The 25007-nt window shown below is 35.9% G+C and overlaps 1 protein-coding gene across 1 annotated transcript; it reads left to right on the top strand.

Annotated features, from left to right (window-relative positions):
- Positions 1–2763: 2763 nt before the first annotated feature.
- Positions 2764–19250, top strand: GABRA6 (gamma-aminobutyric acid type A receptor subunit alpha6). Its single transcript, XM_032337112.1, has 9 exons — positions 2764–3238; positions 3408–3526; positions 4107–4174; positions 6129–6349; positions 6434–6516; positions 7054–7197; positions 7604–7756; positions 9095–9354; positions 18432–19250. Exons 1-9 carry the CDS (start codon positions 3201–3203, stop codon positions 18705–18707), a joined length of 1362 nt encoding a protein of 453 aa, XP_032193003.1. The 5' UTR covers positions 2764–3200; the 3' UTR covers positions 18708–19250.
- Positions 19251–25007: the final 5757 nt, after the last annotated feature.

The raw sequence follows: 25007 nt of genomic DNA, 5'->3' as shown, positions 1-25007 counted from the left end.
AATTGCTACCTTGTAATACAGTTTCACAGATTAGAGATAATATCAATGTACATGATTGACATACAGTAGGTGTTCAACAAATATTATTATTATATATTCTACAACTTTTTCTTCTTCTTTTAGTATCTACTAGAGATACTAGTAGTATCTCTCCATTTTTCTCCTCCAGTGTACCTCCAAGGTATATTTTACCACAAGTAAACACTTTAAGTCCTTCATCTCACATCACTTCAGAGAAACTCCCTCATAGAATCTTTGAATCCAAATATTCACTCGAGGTCTCTACCAAACAACTCCTCCTTACAATGACCCCAAATAGCCTCAGCCTCCTACTGAATATTCTTAGGGATTATGTCATTTCCTCCTGAAACAAACATCCATTAAATCTACATGTGGTGTTTTATGCTATACTTGAATATTTTGTTAACAGGTAACTCATTTTCTTTTATGGTACTCATTCCATCTTTGGATAAATACCACAGGTAGAAATTATTTCTTTTATACAATGGAAACTTATTTTTCACTGCATTCAGTCCAGTGGCCTTAGCTTATACCCACTTTTGAATTCTGATTCTGCCATTTTTTAGCTTTGAGATTAGGAAAGTTACATACCTGCTGATTTACAAAATGGACTTTATTAGACAACTCATAGATTTTTGTATTAGCAGTGAATAAGTGGGAGTCTATGGATTCTTAACATAATTCTAGGCCCATGGTAAATGTTAAATATTTAGTAGTTATTATTAATATTAAGTTAATTCTCACTGATACTGCCTTAACTTGCATTTATTATTTTTAGACTGACTTGCTCTCCATAACAGTTTCTAAGGCATACAGGGAAAAATGTTTCAAGTTCTTACTAGGTAGGAAGCACTTACATAAATACCAGAATCCTTTGGTACAAGCCCCTTCTACACATGGGAAAACTAATGGCTCTCTTATATCATGGAAAGTACTACTTAGTGTTCAGTGCCAAGTTTGCATTTTCTGTGCAATAATTTTCTCTGATCATCCCTGAGTCTTTATAAGGTATTTTATACACACAAACCTTGTTGTTGGTTATGGTATAAGGAGTTAATATTCTCTTTAGAGACAAATGTGGCTTAACTATTATTTGTCTCTTTTAAATAAATAAATTTAATGAGAAAAACATATCCATTCTCTAAGAGTAAGTATATTGGTACAACTCACCCATGATTATTATTTTTTTTTTTTGCCATACGAAAAAAATCCAGTCTTAACACCTTATTAAGTTTTCTCTCTGATGATAGAAATCAGAGATGGATGATAAACATATTGATAGAAAAAATCATGCAAGTCTACAGAGCTCAATACAGAGATACAGAGTCCCATGCTTAAATGAAAACAGTAAGTTGGAGCAAAAATGAACAGAGAATTATTTCATAGCATCATATATACCACACAGTTAAGGTTTAGGTTATAACTGTACAATCAACAGGAGTTGAAAATGTGGTCATCAATACAGTCAGTGTAGTGTGAAAAGAATAAGAAGAGATATGGAAACCAGGTCCTATAATGAACAAGAGAAGATTTTAGGAATGTTAACTTGAATTTGAATGTACATGATAGCTATACTTGTTTAGATGGCTGCCATGTGGTCTTTCCCTGACAAATTATTGTGTATGGTTTCAAAGGTGAGAGCTAGGACCAGGGCACAGGTTTCAGCTTAGCACAAGTAAAACTATCTAAGAAAACAGATGCTGAATAACACTTATCAAGAATACTGGAGGATATTGATATTTGATGAATAACAAAAAAATTCCATGTAACAGTGAGATTCTGTAATCTTAAAAAAAAAACTGCTTCACAGAAATCTTTCAGTCTTACCCTTTTCTATTGTTTCTTCTTGGTCAGAGCTACTTTATTGAGATGTTCCTCAAATAATTTATGTCATGTCTTCAGAAATGACTCTTAAGACTGCTATATGTCTGAAATAGTAACAATTTAGAATTTAGATTCTGATGATACAGACTGTGAACTGGATAAATATGGTGTAGATCTGGCATAATGATGGTCATGTGCGATATTTGATTCTTTTTCTTATGTTCCTGATGTTCTAAATATGTTATTTATATATATAATATTTAATAAATATTATTAATTTAATTCTATATAATTAAATATATATACAGAGAGATTCACAATGCTTTTCTTTATTCTCATTTTAAATCATTTATTTAAAGATTACAATTTTAAGGATTAAAGTGACTTCTTTTTCTTCAACTTCCATCTACCAGACTGGACAGAGAATGTTATTTCCTAGGTTCAAACATTTTGCTTTTGACCTGTGACAAGCCTAGTGAAATAGTGCCAGCAAATCATCAATAAGCATGAGCAGAGATGCTTTATTCTTACAGTATTTCTACAGGAAGAACTTTAATCAGCTATTTGCAGACATCCATGAAACTGATGAATTTTCTAAAGATAGTGGTAGGACCCATTTATGGCTTAGCTTGAGCTGTCCTATCTTAAGAAGGATCAACAAAGTACTTAAACAAAATATATTAACCGAATAGTAAGACAGTCAAGTGTTGTTCTAGCATATTATAAATGCTTTTCAAAGAATAATGAGGGACAATTTTTAAATGCAGAGGAAAGTTGTATGATGTAATAAAGCTGATGAAATCAGAAAGAGAACTCAAAAGGATCTCAATATTGTTGGACTTTTTAAGCAGTAAGAGCTGTGTAGGAATCCTTCCGTGAACCACAGAAATAATAAATGCTGAGCCCATTGGAACATAATCTCAATCAGCAAGATGCCACTGCTTTCCAGATTTCCTCACAGGGCCCTGCTAATTCCATGCCAAAACTAGCAGTGGATTTCTTCCTTCTAATCTCCCCTAATGCCTTATTCGATTATTGTCACTGCTCTCCAACCATACACTGTCCCTCCGGACTCTCCTTTCCCAAGTGAGTCTACCAGAAGACGCTGAGTGTCCATCAGGATGTAGTCTAAGACCACAAGCCACCTTGCTCCACGTGAAAAGGCAGAAGAGAGAACAAGTTTTGCGGGCAACCTCTTCATCTCTGGATTGCTGGCTGAAGGCAAATAAGGAAAAGAGATATGAGGGGTCTGGAAGGTTACTTTAGTTGATTGGCAAAGTCGGGCGGGGGGAGACTTGTTAAGAGGAAGGAAAGCACAGGAGGAGGGTGAACTAGGCATTACTGAGCACTGCAGGATGGCATCACCTCTGCCCTGGCTCTACATTCTTCTATGGTGAGTAAGATTTTTTCCTGATTTTTCATTCTAGTTCAGAGGAAAACGAGAGCACACACCCACTGGGTGACTTCTATACCAAATCATGGAAGAAGCCTGGGTGGTATGGCATGTATTTGTGGTGGGGTACATGAGTAGGGAGTGAGGATCATGGACTGTTTGCTCACAGGGTAGAAAATACCCTAGGGACACTTGAAGATGAAGAAAGCTTCTACTCCAGAAACATCAGTCGGATCCTGGACAACTTGCTTGAGGGCTATGACAACCGGCTACGTCCAGGATTTGGAGGTGAGAGGCAGCATTCCTTACTAAACCAAATGTCTATATTCTCCTTTCCCCCTTCCCTTTGTCTAAGACCCAGAGGCTTCATAAGGATTGCAGATTGGTAAGGAAAGGGGTACTAGGAGAGGCCACATGTTCCATCCAGTCTCTGTCCCTTCCTCTGTTTGTGACCTTCTACACATATTATTTGAACCCTCTAAGCTACAGCTTCCTCAGCTGTAGTATGGGTATACGAAAAGTGTTTGCCTCGTAGAGTTGTGTGAGTGTAGAATGAGATTCTCCATCATTTGTTCCCACCCCCCCCAAATTACCAAGGTGTGTTAGTTATTGTTACAATTATTATGAGAATTCTAACTTAACTTCTCTTCCATTCCTTAAATTTTTCAAATTGACCAGAAAATTTTCAAAATAATGCAACCGGTTTGAGTTTTCATAGTTGAAAAACCCAAGGGCTTCTGCTAATGAATTCCTTTAGGATGGATTGCAGGTTCTAACCATGAGAAGGGACTTTGTGGTAGGGTCATTAAGTTCAGAGTCCTTAAAATCACTGGTGATATTTGCCCCCATGCTTCTGGGCTAATTTCAGGTGCTGTCACTGAAGTCAAAACAGACATTTATGTGACCAGTTTTGGGCCCGTGTCCGATGTGGAGATGGTGAGTAAGCTCTGAGTGAGGAGGGTAAATTTACTTATTGGCTGGAGGGCAGAGTCCCAGAACTAATGATCTTGGACATTGTTACCAAGTTTGGCTCCATAGTCCTAATGCAATATGTGTGTTCATGCCAGGAGCGCATGGTCATTACAACAGATTACTGGCTTAATTGCCTTGACATTTCACTATGGGCTCCACTTGAACACTTTAACCTGTGGGACTTTCTAAGATTCTGTTCTCTCTTCTGGCCATATATCATGCACCCATTATTTTCTACAAAGATAAGGTTTCCCCATTTTTATATAATCCTGGTAAATTTTTAGAATAGAAAAAAAGAAAAATCAACAAAGATGATATATCATGTAAAAGTATATTCAGAATATCTATGAAACTTAAAATATGGCTATTTTCTGTAGCACATCATTTTCAGTATATTTTATTAAAACAGTGAAGGGCATCATTTGGGAAAGCTAGTGCTTTGTACCTTTTGTGTTGCAAATGGACCAGTAGGTGTTCTGGGAACTCTGTTCCAGGTACAGATGGCTGTAGGATTCGTAAGAGATTATTTATAGTAAGTGGCAATGAAACTCTGAACTAGTCTTCTAGAACAAAGTGCATCATGATATTTTTTCCACAGTTTTCAGTTACCATTTCCCCCTAAAAGTAAAATATAAGTACTAAAATCTAAATGCACATAACTCTTAAAATAATTGAATCATTAAAGTTTATTAGGGAAATGTAGCTCTGGATAAATAGTTATTGGAGACTTTTATCTTCTGATCTTTGAGCTGACAAGAAAAGAAAGAGGCAAGAGGGGGAAAAAAGGAAGTACCAGAGGAAAGAAAAGGAGAAGGGAGGGAAAAAAGTAAGAAAGAAAACGAGGAAGTGAAGGAGAGGGAGAAGGACTTTATTTAAGAGAAAAATGTCTTCCGACTTGAAAGAAAGGAGAGTCAGCATTATCCAGAATCCTCAATTATTTTACTATCATATTTTTCACTGAGTACTGACTCATCCCAAGTATAAATAACCACAACCATACTATACTATATTGTTGAAGTCTGGGGAACACTTGACACTTCATTTTATGTATGTGTCTCATTTTTTAAGTATATTTGTTCAGTAGAGAGCTTGTTAAAGCCTGGATCATTATTATATGGTATACTGTGTGTCAAATTATATTTTAAAAATCTAATCACAACTTGTAGTAATAGGTCTCATACAGGAACACATAAAGTAGACAAAGCAATTATTGGCAATATTTTTATATACTTACAAGCTGTTATTTATCATTGACTTTTGCAATGGCTCTTACCATAATTCTTAATATTTCTAATGTTATTTCATAAAAGCCACAAATTAAAACTCAAAATTTCAATTATGCATGCTTCAATGATGCTCTGAGTAATCATGGTAACATTTGCTTTTATATTCTCCAAGAACAATATAAAATTATTGGGATGTGCAGCCAGAGTACACTTACCAAGCAAAGTTTACCCATCCTTGGAAGTTTGGTAAATGGTATTAAGGTATTTGGAGACACCTTTGAAAGTGAAGAAGGCACTGAAGGGTGTGCCAGACTGTGATGGTAGGAAGGACAGCACAAAACCTAGACTGAAAATCTTTTCATATTTTTCTTCTAAATTAATGGAGGGAAATTTGATAGGTCAGTAGATGGAGAGGTGGATGACTGATAGAAAAAAGGAAGAATGTTGAAGAGGGTCAAGGTGGAGGAGGGAGTTTGGCACAACACAGTGCTATCTTTTATAATGATATTACAAACTTTGAGTTTGAGAAAAATAATAATTCCTGAAATCACAGGTTCTCTGATAGTCTGAAGTTATTATCACAAAAAGTTGTTTTATTTCCAAAATTTTAGAATTAGATATATAAGCTAGTGAATAAACTATTCTTAATAAATTATCTCCCCAGCTTGCATGAATATCTTATTTTCTCATAGGAGTATACGATGGACGTTTTCTTCCGCCAGACTTGGACTGATGAGAGGTTGAAGTTTGGGGGACCAACTGAGATTCTGAGTTTGAATAACTTGATGGTCAGTAAAATCTGGACCCCTGACACTTTTTTCAGGAATGGCAAAAAATCAATTGCACACAATATGACAACCCCTAATAAACTCTTCAGAATAATGCAGAATGGAACCATTCTATATACCATGAGGTGAGGTTTCCGCAATTCAGCTACCTCTAATCCAAATGATTTGTCCACATACTAACATAGAACCATTTATTTTAATGTCCCTAGACTTACCATCAATGCTGACTGTCCCATGAGGCTGGTTAACTTTCCTATGGATGGGCATGCTTGTCCACTCAAGTTTGGGAGTTGTAAGTTATTCATTCAAAATATAATTATTGGGACACGTGGGTGGCTTAGTCAGTTAAGGGTCTAACTCTGGATTTCAGCTCAGGTTATGATCTCAGGGTCCTGGGATTAAGCCCTACCTCAGAACTTCCCACACTCAGTGGAGAGTCTACTTGTCTCCCTCTTCCTCTGCTTCTTTCCTATACCCCTTTTTCTGAAATAAATAAATCTAAATAAATAAATAAAGGCAGTAGTCTTTTAAAAATACATGTGTGGGGGGGGTTGTGTGGGTGTGGGTGTGTATGATTATTTGATTGTAGCCAAAGACCAAAAAGCAAAAGAGAAATATTACTATGATATTCCTATTGTTATTCCAGGAATATACTTACTTAATCATGTCTGTCAATCTTATAAATAGTCAGGTTTTAGTTACCCAGATTAAAAAAAAAAAAAGAAAGAAAATTTATGTTTGTAGCTCCTTTTTATATGGACAAAATTTTCCCTGAAAAAAAAAAACTAGTAAGATTCACTGTTATGTTTAATTGGTTTTAAAAATTCAGATGCTTACCCCAAAAGTGAAATCATATATACTTGGAAAAAAGGACCACTTTACTCTGTTGAAGTCCCAGAAGAATCTTCAAGCCTCCTCCAGTACGATCTGATTGGACAAACAGTATCTAGTGAGACAATTAAATCTAACACAGGTAAGAATTAGACCAATTCATGAATGTAACCCAGCAAGGTGACCCTCATACACATTTTCAAAATATCTATTTCTTTCTTCTCTGCATTAGCTATCCTGGGCTACATTTGCGGTTTTGAAGTGATGAGTAGCCTTCTTTAAAATTGATTTTGCAACCATGTGCATAAAAAGATTTATGTAACCTTGGAATAAGTAGTTTTCTATGCATATGACACAAAGAACCCAACCTAAAACAATGAGCTGATGTATCTATCATCTGCTTGATCAAGTATCTTTGTCATACAGAGAAATATGACTTTACTTGTTTTCTTCCAGCCCATGTTAAAGATCTGCAAGATTTATTTCCAGCTGCATTCTTTCTGCACCCTGTCAAAAGCAATAATACTGATATACATGTTTTCCAACAGGTGAATACGTAATAATGACAGTTTATTTCCACTTGCAAAGGAAGATGGGCTACTTCATGATACAGATATACACTCCTTGCATTATGACGGTCATTCTTTCCCAAGTGTCTTTCTGGATTAATAAGGAGTCTGTCCCGGCCAGAACCGTATTTGGTATGCTTTCCACTTTGGCTATACTTCCACTCATCTGGCTCTTATTTCTTGTGTAGGTTAGGGGAATATTCACACTAGTGTACTTTTTCGATCCACAAAGGAAACAGAGTCCAGTCTCATTCAGGCATATGTATGATATTAAATGACCTTTATGTTATCCCAAGCTACGTGGTGAATCCACGAAAAACTTTGTCTTGGCAAGAATTCTGGCTGGATTCCTGTGCCTTCCCTGTGCCCTATTTAGGAGTGTTTTGTTTTGTTTTTTTTTTAATCTCAATTTGCTTTTTCATAACTAAGGAAAAGCAGAAAAGTAAAAGTGACATGTAAATTCCTGAAAAGAAAGGCTATTGAAACTTAATACATAAACTATATCTATTATAAAGTATATCTTGCCTTAATAGGTTGAATCATAATAAACTGTTGTTTTTCTAGATCTCAAAATAGTTAAATATAACCAATTTCCCATGTTTCAACCTCTTGAGTTCACTATTTATGATATGTGGAATAACTATTAGTTTTGAGAAAAAGCTGTAACAGAAAATATCATCAATAACAAAAGCCAATTTTTTCTGGGTTTTCATGATTATACATTTAGAGAGGTTTATAGGGAAGATCTGAGTTGAATTAAAATCTCAGATGAATTTTTACTTTTTAATTTGCTATATTAAAATACATCTGTTTCTGCAAATTATAAAAGAATATCTATATAATGATGTTGATCATCTTTAAATTACGTGTATTTCCCAACTATTATATAAGACATAAAACTGCTGGTGATGGAGTGATGAAATTATTTTCTCATGAGTAAATATTTTACCTTAAAACTAAGCTAGAAATTTCAAAAAATTCTGAGGAACCTAATTTTATGTTTGCTATTCATACCAGCTAGACTTCTTAAATATGTTGATAGACATTACCAGCTATTCAAATTGACCAAGAATTCAAGTTTTTAGTACTTAAGTGATTATTTGTTATAAACTTGCTTAAGAAGTAACAACTAGAATTATTCACAAGTTAAACTTTACAATAGTTAAACTAAATCGAATCAGAAAATATTTTTTTGAGCAACTACAGTGTATATGGCACTATACTAGGTATTGAAGAATACAAAAATGGTAACACCTATATAATAATTGTGAACAATTATAAAACAAGATAAAAAATTACATTTGGAGTGTTTAATCCACTGACACATTCTCATTTGATGTTGGTTTGGGATTCCAAATGCTAATACTGATTTAATGATTTAAATGATTTAATGATTTAATGCTAATACTCATTTGATGTTGGTTTGGGATTCCAAATGCTAATACTGCATTTTTTTTTTTTTCACTTTAGGGATCACCACTGTTTTAACCATGACCACATTAAGCATCAGTGCTCGGCACTCTTTGCCCAAAGTGTCGTATGCAACCGCCATGGATTGGTTCATAGCTGTTTGCTTTGCTTTCGTCTTCTCAGCTCTTATTGAGTTTGCAGCTGTCAACTACTTTACCAATCTTCAGACACAGAAGGCCAAAAGGAGGGCACAGATTGCCGCTTCACCCCCAGTGACAATATCAAAAGCGAGGGAACCTTTGGAAGCTGAGATTGTTTTGGTAATTATTTACTTTTCTCATGTTACTCATCAGTATATGAAAAGGCAGCCTAACAGTAATCACAAACAATTAAATAGTGCAAAAGTACTATTAGCTGAGCACAGGTTACATAATTCTGAATCCAAGGCCAACTTCTTTTCCAACTTCATAGCAAACAACACGACACAACACAACACAACACAACACAACACGACACAACAATCTTCCATTTTTCTTTGCTCTAAACTTCTGGCGTTCTTTTATCATCCTCACTGGTACTAGCAGATTCCAAGCTCTCAGAGGGGATGAGAACATTTTTCTCAGCCTTTAGATGTTTCCTTTTAACAGGTTTACTTATACTAATTAGGGAGAATAAAGTGAAAAAAAAGTTCCTAATGAGGCTTCAGAGTCTGAGGGAAATAAAGAGGGACTCTACAGAATGGACAATTTTTGTTAGAAATCTGCTTGCTACTTCACTCCATGAAGGCAAGATGTGAGTATTAGGTCTGGGAATGCCAAGTCATAAGCAAGGTTTTTTTGTTTTTTTGTTTTTTTGTTTTATTTCCAGCATAACAGTATTCATTATTTTTGCACCACACCCCGTGCTCCATGCAATCCGTGCCCTCTATAATACCCACCACCTGGTACCCCAACCTCCCACCCCCCGTCCCTTCAAAACCCTCAGATTGTTTTTCAGAGTCCATAGTCTCTCATGGTTCACCTCCCCTTCCAATTTCCCCCAACTCCCTTCTCCACTCTAAGTCCCCATGTCCTCCATGCTATTTGTTATGCTCCACAAATAAGTGAAACCATATGATAATTGACTCTCGGATTATGGACATTGGGGAGGGTATGTGCTTTGGTGAGTGCTGTGAAGTGTGTAAACCTGGTGATTCACAGACCTGTACCCCTGGGGATAGAGTATTATGCCTCCATCAGAAAGGATGAATACCCAACTTTTGTAGCAACATGGACGGGACTGGAAGAGATTATGCTGAGTGAAATAAGCAAGGTTTTTAATTTTCATGAAAACTCTCATGTTCACATTTGAATACTAAATACATGTTTTTTAACATGTTTTTATTCAAAGACTTATAATTAGTGACAAATAGCTATAAAACTCAGTTTAGATTTGCTGTGGCTAAACTTTGGTCCTCAGAGGTTATTTTGAAAAAGAAACAAATGATGGCATTAATAATTCAAGAGTCGTAAATGCACTCCCAAACTTCAGTTTCACATGTGAGTAAATATTCTCAGCAGTTCAGCTGCGCACACTTTTTTAATGGATTATAGAAATGATTGACAAATACAAATTTTTATGTCAATGCAAATTCCAAATTGTAGTTGTTGAAAAGAAGAAAATTTCACTCTGTAAAATCAAGTACTGCTGACACTTGGAACTGAAAATATCTTTATAATCAATTCTGGTGAACATTTCCAAATCACAGAACCACATGTAGTTCAACTAATCCTTGGTTAACTATAATGATAAAAATCACAAAGCTATATGTGTTTTGTTCTCAAATACTCGGATATTTATTGGATAAAAAAATGATAGGTCTTATTGAAACTTCTCTTTTGATATACGAAGAAAATTGTTTGGGAATTTATATTTTCTCCAAGGAATAAAACAAGGCAGATCCCATAAGTGAAAATATATAATTTAAAGATTTTTTTTCTTAAATTGGTTCTCATTAGGAAAAAAAAAAAAAAGTTTGCCATCCAGTGATCCAGCCTAATTGCCTCTGCTTACAAATCAAAAACAGTGTCTTGGAGAGAGAAAATGTTTGTTGCTAGCCAGTAGAAAAACTAGGAATTGATTGCAGGAGTCCAATATATACAGATTTACAGAGGCAGAGGCTATCTCCTCTCCAACAATTCCTTAAAGGCTGATATATAAAAGAATGTATAACACAAAATAAAACATTTTCAGAATGTGAGGTCATTCCCAAAATTCTTCTCTTGACCTAATGATGTTTTCTTTATATATGTGTATTTTGAAAGACCACAAATATATAAATTTTATAGCAGAAGGATACTAGTCTGAAGACTCAATCCAAAACCCTTGAAAATATTGTTTTCAGAAAATATTTTTGAGAATCAGCTTATTTTTGTAAAAATAAGTGATTATGTTATAAGCTGTCGGTATCTATATAGGTATTGCCCAATGATCACATATTGTCTTAACATATATCTATAAATGAAGAATTCATATTTATCAGAATTCAGTTTAACAGTTTCCTTTTAGAAATGCAGTAAAAATGCAAAGAGAGAGTCATGAGAAACAAGATAAAAAAATAAGTCCAATGATTTTGAATATATTCATTGATCTGGTATTGAGATGAAAAGAAAGACCAACTTCCTTACTTTAGCTCTTTTGAAATATGTATTACTGAGAGGAATATGATTTCAAATCCTTGGAGAAAGAATGGAGCTAGCATTCTCTATTATTTTAAAGATAAAATTTATTAATAAGATGGAATTTAAGATCTCAGTTCTTCATATAAGCTATCTTCCACAATTCTAAAATAGTAACATATAATGAGCAGGTCCTTTGGAAAGCTGGATTAAAAATATGCATTTAAATCATCGCAAAGTACTTTTTTCTTGCAAGTTGACTTTTTTTTATAAAAAATTTTATTTCTAAACCTGGCTTCACTTAAAACATTTTAAGGTAATGAAAAGTACCATTTTGTTTCTGAAAGGGCAGATCAAAGAGTAAAAATAAAGACCAAAATAAGCAAACCTAGCCATACAAACTTTGTAGGTATCAAAAATAAATATAGATGATTACATAGAGCATTTACATTTTATTTATTCATGTCAAACCTTGGCAATTTGCCTTATATGATGTAGAGGAACAAACATAAATTACACATTTGCAATTTATACAATACAAAGGTATATTATGATGGCTAGCCATTTTTTCTTTCAAATGCCATGACATTTAAAAGTGCCTATTCAGTTGTAATCAAAATAGCATTATTTGAATAAGTTAGACATTGAAATAGCAAACCAATGTGGTGAGGTTGAAATAAAATTAAGTGCTTAGATGTTTCATGTGATTCTAAGTTATATTTTAATGTCCTCATTGCTTCTCACAGGAAGCTACTTAGAATGAATATAGGAAACAGTTTATCACTTTGATTTTGACCTTGAAATTAAATATAATAATGACAAGTAAATTCAGGAGTTTTAAATCTAATACTCAAACCTGAAGAGATATTTAAAACTAATACCTCAGAAGTGCTTTCTGGTTTTAAGGTAGTTGGAACTAGATACTGGGTTTTGGATTTTTTTGTCGTTGTTTTCTTGGTTTTTTTGTGGGTTTTTGGGTTTTTGTTTGTTTGTTTGTTTGTTTTGTTTTGTTTTTAGATTATGAGAAGAAATTATCCACAGCTTCTTTCCTGCTTTTACAGTGCTTTTCCTTATTGCTTTTATCTGGTTTCTTATTTTGTCATTAAAGAGTTAGTCTTATCTTCATGTTTTATAAATTGTTATGTATCTGGGGTGTACTTATTCTGCATATGAGACCAAGTTTGGACCTCAATCACTTTTTGGATGTTTTGCTAGATTCCTTGTTATTTTAAAGGTCTAAGCCCTCATTATTATGTTCTTAAGAATGAACTCCCTCCACCCATCGACACATCCAGTCTCGCTTTCCTTTTTCACAGAAAGTGTGATGTTCTTGGTAAATTATCTACAACAAAATTGGCCAGAATTTCATTAGTCAGGACAATGATTATATTTATACTGCTTATATTGTTTATTCACTATTTTTTCCCTTTTCATCTGGCACCCATTTATTGAGTACATATGTATTCAATGAATTATTCATATTATAAGTACTTGTTAAACGATCTTGTGTTCTATATCCTTTGTAGAATGCTAGAATATATTAGTGAGTGACATCAGTACTGCCTCTACTTTCATGAGCTTCTTGCTGAACAGGAAGAAAGACAAACGTATGAGCCATAATGAATCATTGTGACAAAGGCTGTATTAGAGATGTATAGGGGCTAATGAAGAGTCATGCAAGGGTACCTACCACAGGCTGGAGAGAGCATCCTTCTGGCGGAAGTTTTGCCTGAGTTGAGAACCAAAGGATGATTTTGGTCCTGTTCTAGAAACACTAAATCGGTTGCTAGAAACTTGGGAATAGAGAGGGAAATAAGACATATCCTTTCCATATTCCCTTTCAAGGTTGGGATGATCTGCTGGGTCATTATCACGGTTGCCTTCCACCCATGTACAGAGATAGAAAGCATAGAATACTGAAAGATTAACCTCCCGTGTTCCAAATATTGTCAAGATTCTTTGAATACTATAATTTACTCTGTAGCCCATCTGAGACTCAGTCCCTGCACCATGGTTGTGCTATTTCATAATTTAAAGAGAGGGTAGCGGGCGCCTGGGTGGCTCAGTGGGTTAAGCCGCTGCCTTCGGCTCAGGTCATGATCTCGGGGTCCTGGGATCGAGTCCCGCATCGGGCTCTCTGCTCAGCAGAGGGCCTGCTTCCCTCTCTCTCTCTCTCTGCCTGCCTCTCTGTCTACTTGTGATCTCCCTCTGTCAAATAAATAAAAATAAAATCTTTAAAAAAAAAATTGTTAAAAAAAAAAATAAAGAGAGGGTAGGTTGGATTAGATGAGGGGTGTGGGTGGTTAGTTCTTTCCCTATACCTTCTATCAAATCCTCATCCAATATTCCCTTCTTTACCATCTAAACATTCCAATATGGTCTGGACATGTACCTAGCACCACTGACCCACCAGACTGCTGCCAAAAAGCTGCTTCTTTGTAGAAATTCTGGAATCGTCTCTGTCCCAATTCTACCAGCTATTACGTAGATGCAAGAAAATTTGATTTGAAATTCTTACTTCCTCCACAATAATTAATATAATAGTTTTTTTTTAAAAATCAAGTACTAAATGTTTTCAAATTTCTCTTATATTTGGTGCCTCTCTTTGCTGCTTCTAAAAACAGATGCTTTTTTTTGTCCCTTGTATAATGTAGCTGTGGTTAGAATATCTCTCTTGAGAGGTAACCCATTGCCCCCTCCTCTTTAACGTATTAGAGTTACTGAATGTTGTATCAAAGTACTTTCCATAAGTACTTTCCAAATGTCTTATCTTTACATCAAATAATTGATTGTCATAAAGTCCAGTTTGACTCAAACTACCTTTGCAATATGGCATTATTTAAAACAAAGCAATGCTCTATAAATACCCAAAGCAGGATGGCATTCAGCAGCAGGGGAGCCCTGGAAAAATTCAAAACCACAGGTGTTCCACTCAAAACAGTGACAGCCCCAAGCTGAGCCCTCATCTGGACTCTGACAAAAACCTATTTTACCATCAGCTGAAGCTGCTGAGCTTACAATAGAACAGGCGGGGTCTGATGCAAACCTGTATCTTGAATGGCTTGCAAAATTGGCTTTCTTTTCACTTCAGAAATTCAATGTGATTCTTCTAAATTGGAGTCCGGTTTCCTGTACTGCCAATTCCCAATTATTCAGGAGCTGATTATCCAGCATGTGGGTTAGCCAGACCTCTTCCATTTCCTTGAGTATGTCATATTTGCTGCCTGCTAGAAACACCCCCAGTCGCCACTGGACAGTGAGACAGCTGTAACTCTAAGCCAGTGATACTCAGTGGTAGGTGACTTTTCTCCCCAGAGAATATTTTGCAATGTCTGGAAATATTTTTGGTGGTCACCACTTTGGGGAGGGAGATGCTCCAGGCATCTTCTGGGTAGAAGTAGAACCCACAACTGATGCTCTTCAACATCCTATGAAGGACAGGACAATGATCCACAACAAAAAATTTGTGATCCCAAAATGTCAATAGTTCTGTGTTTGAGAAACTATATGCTGAAACTTAAAACTGATGGGGAGAAGCCATAATAATTATTTAGAGTGTGATCTTTAGCATCTGAGAGTGATCACATTCAGGCACTGCCAGTTACTGTGTGAGCTTCCCACTTAAGCCTTCATTTGATTATCTCTAAAATGAAAATAATAATATTTCATCATAGTTTCTTTTTCTAGGAATTAGCAAAATAATGCATGTAAAGTCTGTGTAGTGTTTGTCAATTGTAAGCATTCAGATATGGTACTTGTAATATGAAACAAGACACTAAAATACAATGTTAAATAATCATAAAATTTTTTGTTTTCTTCTCCTTGCCTGATTACTTAAGAAATCCTGGAAATGTTCAGATTTTCATTCATTTGTTGCATCAGCATATGCTTATTAAGCACATACTATGTTCTGTGCACTAACTAGGCACTGTGGGGTGCTTATACTTGACAATAAGATGCCCTCTACCAATAAGGAGATTTCATGTCAGGAAAAGAGATAAGGCAGAACAGAAATAATATTCACAAGGAAGAATGTGATAAGAGCTAAACAAATTATAGCATTTAAGTAAGCAGAAAAGGGTTCTCTTTCTTGAAGGTCTATTATATATATTATATATATAATTTCATCTATCTTATCTATGAATATTTTCTTTCTCAAATTCTTAAAAGATAAGAAAAACTTACAGAGAAAGCAATAATTGTCCTTAGATTTAAAGATGGCAGGTAAGTAGTATATGGAACTGCACTCAAGGGCTTTCTGACTCTTTTGTCCACCTAACTCTCAAGGAAACGTCCATTGAGATTGTTTGGAGAAGCAGATGAGGAAAGGGGAATGCTGTTGTAGGGGATCTTTCATTCCAGGCCCAAAATTTAATGCCATTAAAAATGTCATGGTATTTTTAGTGATGTTGCTTAACTCCAGACAAGGGTCATTTGGTAATTCTTAATAAGTCATGTGTGACATTGTGACAATGTCAAAAGATTGACAATTAACATTTCCCCCCCACAGCTCTAAAGAGGGAGAGATAAAACAATGCCTTACATCTTTATGGTAGATTATGTTTTATAATAACTTTTTCATCTCAATGAACTTTTTCATGTCTGCTCTCTTTCTCCTTAAAAAAAGAAATTTATAAAAAGAAATAAACATAAGCAATGCATGCTATTAAAAATCCTGAGTTTAGAAAGACCATCTACTCTAAGGCTTTCCCTTGTTTTACTCTATCATGATCCTTGGAAATTTTACTAGAGTAAAATATTTTAATATTCCATGTATCTGGGAGGAGGTTGACTCTTTTAGAAAATGAAATACTAACACATTTGCTCTTTCAGGTGGAGAATATTTCAGTAACATAGTTAATGGCTAAAAATTCAAATTAGAGCCTGAGATACACAATAGAAACTCTGGAAAGTAGGTTCTATGTTTATTCTCTATAGGCAGCTTACATTGAGACCAACATACCACTACTCTGGTCCTATCCACATGCTAACCGGTGACCCTGGATACAGTAGTCCTTAGCTGTCACATGTTTTTGTAGAAAGTATCACTTATTTCCCAAGATTGGCAGACTGAGCCCTCACTATTTTAAATTATCTTTACCACCAAGACCTATGATTTATTTAATTATTTCAAGAGTCCCTAGGATAATACTGGGCCAATATATAACAAAAAAAGATATTCTTTCCTTGCAACTCACCATCAGACTTAACTACAGAGACTTATTTTTGCTTTTGGTGAAGAGATTTTCCCACAGCCTTTAAATGGGCTTGAACTCTCAATGATGACTATTATTATTTAGTTACTCAGTAAATTCCATGACAAATCAAACAGCAAAATTCAAAAGGGGACTATAGAGAAAAGAGGTTCTTAGAATTGTTGATTCTCGCACTCCAAATGTCACCACATCGGCAGGTCATTCTGGTCCTGTGGCTCAACCGGCACAGGGGAGGTGGCTGCCTCATCCTGTTGCTGCAGGGTTGCTGGCTAAAGCCACAGGAGTCTGACCACGTGAGTAACATACCCTGCCAGGCATCAAAGTGGTGATTTTGCTGCCAGGGAGAAAACAAGGTAGTTTTACAAGAGCAGAGATAATGTACAGCAAGTGTTTGAAGGCAGAAACCAGCAAGGACAACCTGGTCACAAGGAGAGTGACTAGTATAGGATATAGACAAGAAAAGATACAAATCAGAGCAAGGTCCTCTAGTCTCCAAGTATGAAAAGAGTCTAAAGCAAACAAAATTAGAGTCCCTGCACTAGACCCAATACTTTAAAGTGAAGACAAAAAAATGTGGGGATGATGAAACAAGGATCACAAATAACCAGTGTAGTTTATTACTAACTGTGTGACTATGGGCAAGGTATTACCAGCTCCACTCTCTGGACTTAGCCTTTTCACCTAACAATTAATGTACTAAGTATCCCTTTCAGGACTAAAAGGGCTGTCTTAAGATTTCTAGTGACAAAAAAGAACAAAAAAGCACCTTAGTATTTTTTGTGGCTATTATCTCAGCTGGGTCACACGTACGAACGTGTGAAGATGAGGATGTAGGCTAGAAGAATGATATCAACTAACTGAATTGCTATATTTTCTTGTATTAATTAATTGTCCATATATTCCAAATTGAAATCCCTCTCGTTGCCCACACTCATTGCCCTATAGGTTTATGCATTACCAGGGAGAAGGGGTTGGATAAAACTTTGCAAGCTAGTTTATCTCTTCCTAATGGCCCAGTGGTCAACACAGTTTCTGGGATGTAGACTATGCTGGCATCAATTGCTGATGTATGAAATTATAGGGTTTTGGATGGCAGCAAATCTTTTTTTTTTTTTTAATTTATTTTACCACTTTCTTAGAAAGATAGGACCATCAAATACTAGTAAAAATTTGCTAATATTAAAAAAAGAAATTTGCGGGGCGTCTGGGTGGCTCAGTGGGTTAAAGCTTCTGCCTTTGGCTCAGGTCATGATCCCAGGGTCCTGGGATTGAGCTCCGCCTCAGGCTCACTGCTCAGCAGGGAGCCTGCTTCCTCCTCTCTCTCTCTCTGCCTGCCTCTCTGCCTACTTGTGGTATCTCTTTCTGTCAAATAAATAAATAAAATCTTTTAAAAAAAAAGAAATTTGCTAATATTTCATTTTACATAGTATGTAGTCAATAAAATCTGTTCACGGTGAAAAAGTAAATAACTATGTGATCACTAGTCTTTTACCTAGGCTGAATATTTATGTCTTTTGCCTACAGCATCCTGATTCCAAGTATCATCTGAAGAAAAGAATCACCTCTCTGACCTTGCCAATAGTTCCATCCCCTGAGGCCAGCAAAGTCCTCACTAGAGCTCCTATCTTACCGTCAACTCCTGTCACACCCCCACCACTCTCTCCAGCCTTTGGAGGCACCAGTAAAATAGACCAGTATTCTCGGATTCTCTTCCCAGTTGCATTTGCAGGATTTAACCTTGTATATTGGATAGTTTACCTTTCCAAAGACACGATGGAAGTGAGCAGCAGTGTTGAATAGTTGCAGCCAGGACAGCTTGGATGTTGTAAGTTCTCATTTTCTGAAAGCATTGAGACTTGTATAGATGCTTTTCTGAACATTGAAAATCTGTAACATATAGCTCTGAGTAGCATGTGTAGGTCAAAAAGCACTAATGTTACTCCTCAACACTAGAAGTTGAAGGTTGTTGAAAAATATGACTTTTCTGTATGTTGGAGAAAGAGTTTGTAAGAGAATAAGATGGACTTAAGAGGAATTTGCCAATCTTTGTCCTTCATTGTTCAATATTTTAATTGTCACTGTGAAGATCATTTACCACAAAGAATATAAAATAAGAAATGCCAACACTTCCAAAGGTTGCCTTAAACTATGTTTATTTCGGCTTAGTTCTCAAAGACAGCAAAATATAAATAGTCTAAATATTTATCAATAGATTAATACCAGCATGTTGGAGGCCTTTATGCTAGTAAAATGGTTTTCAGTGTCAAGCCCATATTGAGCTTAGCCATTTTTTTTAACCTTGCTGTGCTATTTTACCTCAATGAATAGATAAATAAAACAAAGTATGCATATGTACATAGCTTTAGTTGGGCTGCAATACAGTGCTATTTTATCTCAGTAAGCTCTTCTTTCAAAATAATATGTTCATCGTAATTCCATGAAATTGTAGAAAACAATGAAACTATGACAAAGCCTTGTTATATTATGACTGTGGCTATAGCTCATATTTTCTACCTATGTATACCACTAAATAAAACAATAAACATTGTTCTCTGGATCTATTTAATAAAGCTGGGGAGAAGATTTCTCTTAAGTATGAAGAAATTAAGACACTCTACTTAATGTTAGTGTCCCTGATGATTCTAACAAGTAGAAAGTACAGGACAGGTCAGCTCAGTCACCTCACCCTAAACATTGAAGAGTTGAGTCTGTTTTCAGAGTCAATCTTTCATCTCCTTCCTGCTCCCTCCACACACTTTCAGTTATAAGATGAATAGAGTCTGAGGATCTAATATATAACAGGGTGACTACAGTAGAACACTGTATTGTATAATCTAAATTTAGTAAGAGAGAATCAAAATGTTGTCAGCAAAAAAAAAAAAAAGGAAAGGAAATATGTGAGGTGATGGATATGTTGACTAACTCAGTAAGGGGAATCATTTCCTAATGTATTCTTATATCAAATCATCACACAGTACACTGTAAATACCTTACAATTTTGTTTGTCAACTTTTACCTCAATAAAGCTGAAAAAAAATGAATGAGACTTTTCTCTCTGCTATCCCAACTCTTTCTGATGCTGACTTTATCCATGCTTCTCCCACACAGAATAACAGTCTTAGAGAAACAGGAACTAGGCATAGGAAAACTCATTATTGATAAACCCTTCATTAGCTGTTGTGCATCTTAAATTGAGGCCATTGAGGTCACCCTGAGCTATGAACCCAGAAAGAAATATTTTGAGATTATTGCTCTTGACTTAATCCAGAAAAATGCGAAAATTCTACAACCCAACAAGTTAGAGGGTAATTAAAATAGCTCTCTGCTAAAGGTGAGGAGACCAAAATCTCCATCCAATGTCTCTATGAATTAGCTCCCTGACCAAATCTCAGTCTCTGGGAAACTTCATTGTATTTTCAGCTATAGGATACGAGGGATTGATTAGATGCCCTTGAGAATCCTCCCATTTTGAATAATTTATGGTTGTTTCATTACAATTCTTTTCTATGTAAATTAAATGAATCTAACTCTATATGGCCTGCTTCTGTTTTAGGGAGTACATCAAGTACTAGGCAAGTGTTATCCTCTTATATGATACATTACATTTAATCTTCCTCATAAACCAGTGAAGTATATACTACTATTATCTTCCATTTAAAGATGAGAAATCAAGGTACAGAGAAGATAACTCATTTTCTTCAAAAGCAAGTGGCACTCAGGTGACATAGATTAGAGTCATATTTAAGCAGTGTAAATTCATAGCTTGTTCACTTAACCATAACCATACATATCTTCATAGGATCCATTGTGACTCTATTTTTAATCCTCTCCAGAATTCTCTTATCTTGTCTTCACTTCCTGTAATAATTTTCCTGGTTTTCTGACATCCTTCCTGCCCCTTCCTAAGCATTCTTTCTACATTTCACTGCAAAGGACATTACTTTCAGTCAACATTTATGCTTAGAGCTGAAAGAGATAAGCAAAACCAATCTCTTGGCATTAGATTTCTCCTCAATAAAAAGCATTTTGAAAAAAATCCATTAAATTACAAAACTTCTAAACTGCTAAGGATTCTAGAGAATACTATTATTCGATGTATGTCATGGCATGGTGATAGAGATTAACTGAAAATAAAACAGTTTTCCTAGCTAAATAATTTGTGAAGAGATATTGAATTAGAGTAAAATAAGTTTTTTTTTTTTTCTGCTGGACTTCTCAAAGCCTTTATTATGCTTATGTGTATTATGATTCTCCCACAGTTTGCTATAGTATTTAACATTTTCCAAATACACATGGCCATAAGTATTGTTTTGAAGGGAGGAAATGTTGGAACTAGTATTCACCAGAAAAGGTGGCGAAACACCACTTTAATATTATTTGAACCATCCCTTCTATAACCACCCATCAATAAAACAGGTAAGAAATGGAATCTGAATGGCCACATAACTTACCCCAGCTAATACAAATTAGGACTGTGTAAAACAGAAACTAGATTATGTGTTTCAAGAGAATTTAGTATAGAAGGAACTGATAAATGAGCAACACAGAGATAGTACCTATAGGAGTAAACACCAAAAGAAAGCTGATAAGGTTTACAGAGCCTGAAACGTTAGGCAAGAGGCCTCATAGAGCTGGACTCAGTCATCCTCAGAAGAGAAGAGGATAGCTCAGTAGATCAGAGAAGGAAACCCCAGAGCTGAGAATCAGGCTTCCAAGGGCAGAATACTACATGGTTGATGGTGGAATCACAGGTAATCAGAAGAGGGGCATCTTGGGGCTGCATCTCAGACCTCTATGGTCTGTCCACGTGCTGCTAGAGTCTTAATCATGTGCAGGAGAGCACTTGCACATTTGCAAGGAAGAGGTGTTGCTTGACTGAAACTGATACCTTGGAAGGCACATTGAGGCTGGTTCTGGGAATGCAGAACACTGGAGACTGGAGTTAACTGTTTTCACAAGGTGAAGGGTAGCATTAAAAGGCAAAGCAAGTCAACAAAAAAGAGAATGTTCTTTTCCCTTCCCTTTCCACCTGCTCCCTAGTCTTCCTCCAGTGCCTTATCTAAGAATAACCTGACAGTGGCAGAGAAGAAATGAAAACACGAGTCCCAGCCCGAGTATCACAAAATAGAGTATGGAAGGTTGGATTTGGAGATGACAGATAAATGTTTAATAAAAGACAAACTTCACCCTCTCAATTACTTGGTACTGTATGTTCACTTCTGTGCATATGTATACTATCTCAGAACAACAAGATGCAATTATCCTTTGTACAAACAAAATGCTCTCATTTTTTGTCTAAGAAAGAGATATACAAAATCCAAACAGCCATCGTATCCATTTCTAGGCAAGGATCACAGCATCCATTTCTGAATGATGATATTTAATCTTCTAATATCATCACGATCCCACTTGAATAATCTGTTTCCCAAAGATTCAGTTGTAAGCCTGTCTATGATGAAAATACCTTTCCATAAAACAGTAAAGGAATGGAAGGGAAATCAAAGGAAAATATTTGGTACATACAAATATCAATTTGTTGAGATTTATTTAAATACCATGTGACCTTTACAGAAAGATAGAACTCTATATATGTCTAAAAAGTAATAGCAAGTAAGGAATAAGATATGCATACCTTCTATAGTCCCCATCCACGTAATGAGTTACATGATTGTAGTTGATATAAATAACTTCCTTCTTCTACTACCCTTTCTCTCAGCCTGCCAACTGGTTGATTTGCAATTTTTTTACCTGACAGAATTACTGAAGGGTCTTAAGCCAAGAGCAGGATAGTCCTCTCACATCCAGGAAGGTGGACTGCTTCCATCCATAAGAAAGTCTTAGAGGGGAGCTTGGGTGGCTCAGTAAGTTCAGCATCTGACTCTTGATTTTGGCTCAGGTCGTTATTTCAGGATCTTGAAATCCTGCCTCACATGGAGCCCTGCATCTGGCTCCATGCTCAGCAAGAAGTCTGCTTGTCCTTCTGCTTCTGCCACCCTCCCCCTAGTCAAGCATGCAGGCCCGTGCTTATTTTCTTGCAAATAAAAATCTTTAAAAAAAAAAATCATAGAAAACCTTAGAGTTCTAAGATTCTAAGCACTGTTAAAGTCCATTCATATGTCACCATACAAGTTTCAACCTCACTTTCCTTCCCAATTAATGTCCTTTCTCATGAGAGACACGGCCAATGTACGATTTTGATTTACATTGTAATTCTAAATTCAGCACAATTAAAATGTGCATCTACTATTTAAGAGAAGCCAGCCTTGTAGCTACAAGAAATAAGAGATTCTTTTGAGACTTCCATAGAAGTTTCTTTGTTCTCTATTACTTGAACCGAGAATTAAAAGCCCGAGCTCACACTTTTCTGCCTGTTGATTCTCTAGTGCAGTCAGAAGAGGATGAACCCCCTCACAGTTCCTTTCTTTTTTTTTTTTTTAAGATTTTATTTATTTATTTGTGTGAGAGAGAGAGGATGAGCATGAGAAGTGGGAGGGGCAGAGGGAGAAACAAACTCCCTGCCGAGCAGGGAGCCCGATGTGGGACTCCATCCCCGGACTCCAGGATCATGACCTGAGCCGAAGGCAGTCGCTTAACCAACTGAGCCACCCAGGCATCCCGCCCCCCGCACAGTTCTTATACCCCACATAACTACTATAAAAATTGTGAAATGAAGACACTTGATTCTCAGGATTATTTTATTACAGTCAATAAGAGTGATGCTTTTACTTAACTGTGATGTGACTTCATATTATGAATTACTAGTATGACACTTCCTATTGGAAAGGAGAGCAGCACTTTATTAAAGGACATGGACATGATCAAATAAACTTCAGAATCTCCTGGTATCAAGCGCAGTTCAGATAGAGAAGCACCTACTATCTTTAAAGCTAGGGAGAAAAAGAGAGAGAGAGAGAGAGAGAGAGAAGGGGCCGGGAACATCATCTTGAGAAAAATCCCCAAGGAACTGGGGTCCAGTCTTTTAAAGGGGTCAGTGCCTGGGGCATGATGGGGCTAGTCCTGGGAATGCAATAATAATTTAGAGGTTGAAACAAGTGCTATAGCACTTGGAGGCTATTATCAGGACAGTCTTTAGAGAACAGATTTAGAATGGACTGAAGAAGTCCCTTCTTCCTTTTCTCTTCTTTCTTCTCATCTCCCTAGAGTACTTGCTATTCCCAGAACTGGGTAAGACGCATCTTAAAGAGAGGGGTGAAAGCTGTGTAGTTTAGCACCAGGATTACTAAGTATAGAAGGGTAGATTTGCAACCAAGAGATAATAGCTTAAATATGAACACAGACTGGGACCTAAACTATGTCCAGTTTAAACTCTTTAAAATACTTCCTAATAGTTGGATTTCAGGAGCCATAATGAGCTGGTGGTGGAGCTGTAGAGGAGCAGAGGGACTTGTCTGAAAGCACTTACTGGTTAAAAACCTATTCCAATGTGTTATCATCAAATGAAATTATATGTAAATTGTTAAGAACAGTGTCCGGCATATATAAGGCACCATAATAAGAGAATGTTTATAGTATCATCATTGTTGTTATCATCTCACCATGCTAGTATTAAGCATTGATATACAATTGATAAAATAAAAGTTAAAAACATTCCAAATCAGGTCTATGAAATCTGTAATCATAAACTTGCTTTTAACAAATATTAGCTGATACAAAAATAAAATGTGTACTATCACACCAAAAACAAAAGAAAACCACAAATTGCTGTAGAGAAGTTTGAGTGATGTGAAGTGCTAGTAACATGAACAGTACAGTTTCTAAGAGCTTCCCACAAACTTTGGTTATTTGATTATGTGTTATGGCTTAAAAATGTCCTTAACCCAGATTTTGGCAGTCTAATGCTTTCTTCCATAGAAACACTGAAGGCAATTATTGTCTTAAATCCTCCAGAACCTGAGCTACATTCATCTTTCTAACTGTGTCTGTTTATGAGCTTGTGGGTAAATACTGGGGAAGACCTGTAGACCAGCATTATGCTAATTTAATGTCCCTTTGAATGGGAACCCTTCCAGACTAGATGCTTTATGTACAGTCATAAAGATAATATGCAAATAGACTTTTCCTACATTTCTAAAATTAATT

This window comes from Mustela erminea, chromosome 3, assembly GCF_009829155.1.
Source record: "Mustela erminea isolate mMusErm1 chromosome 3, mMusErm1.Pri, whole genome shotgun sequence".
NCBI lineage: Eukaryota > Metazoa > Chordata > Mammalia > Carnivora > Mustelidae > Mustela > Mustela erminea.
Note: the sequence above shows the minus strand (reverse complement) of the source record. Positions and strands in the feature narration are given on the sequence as shown.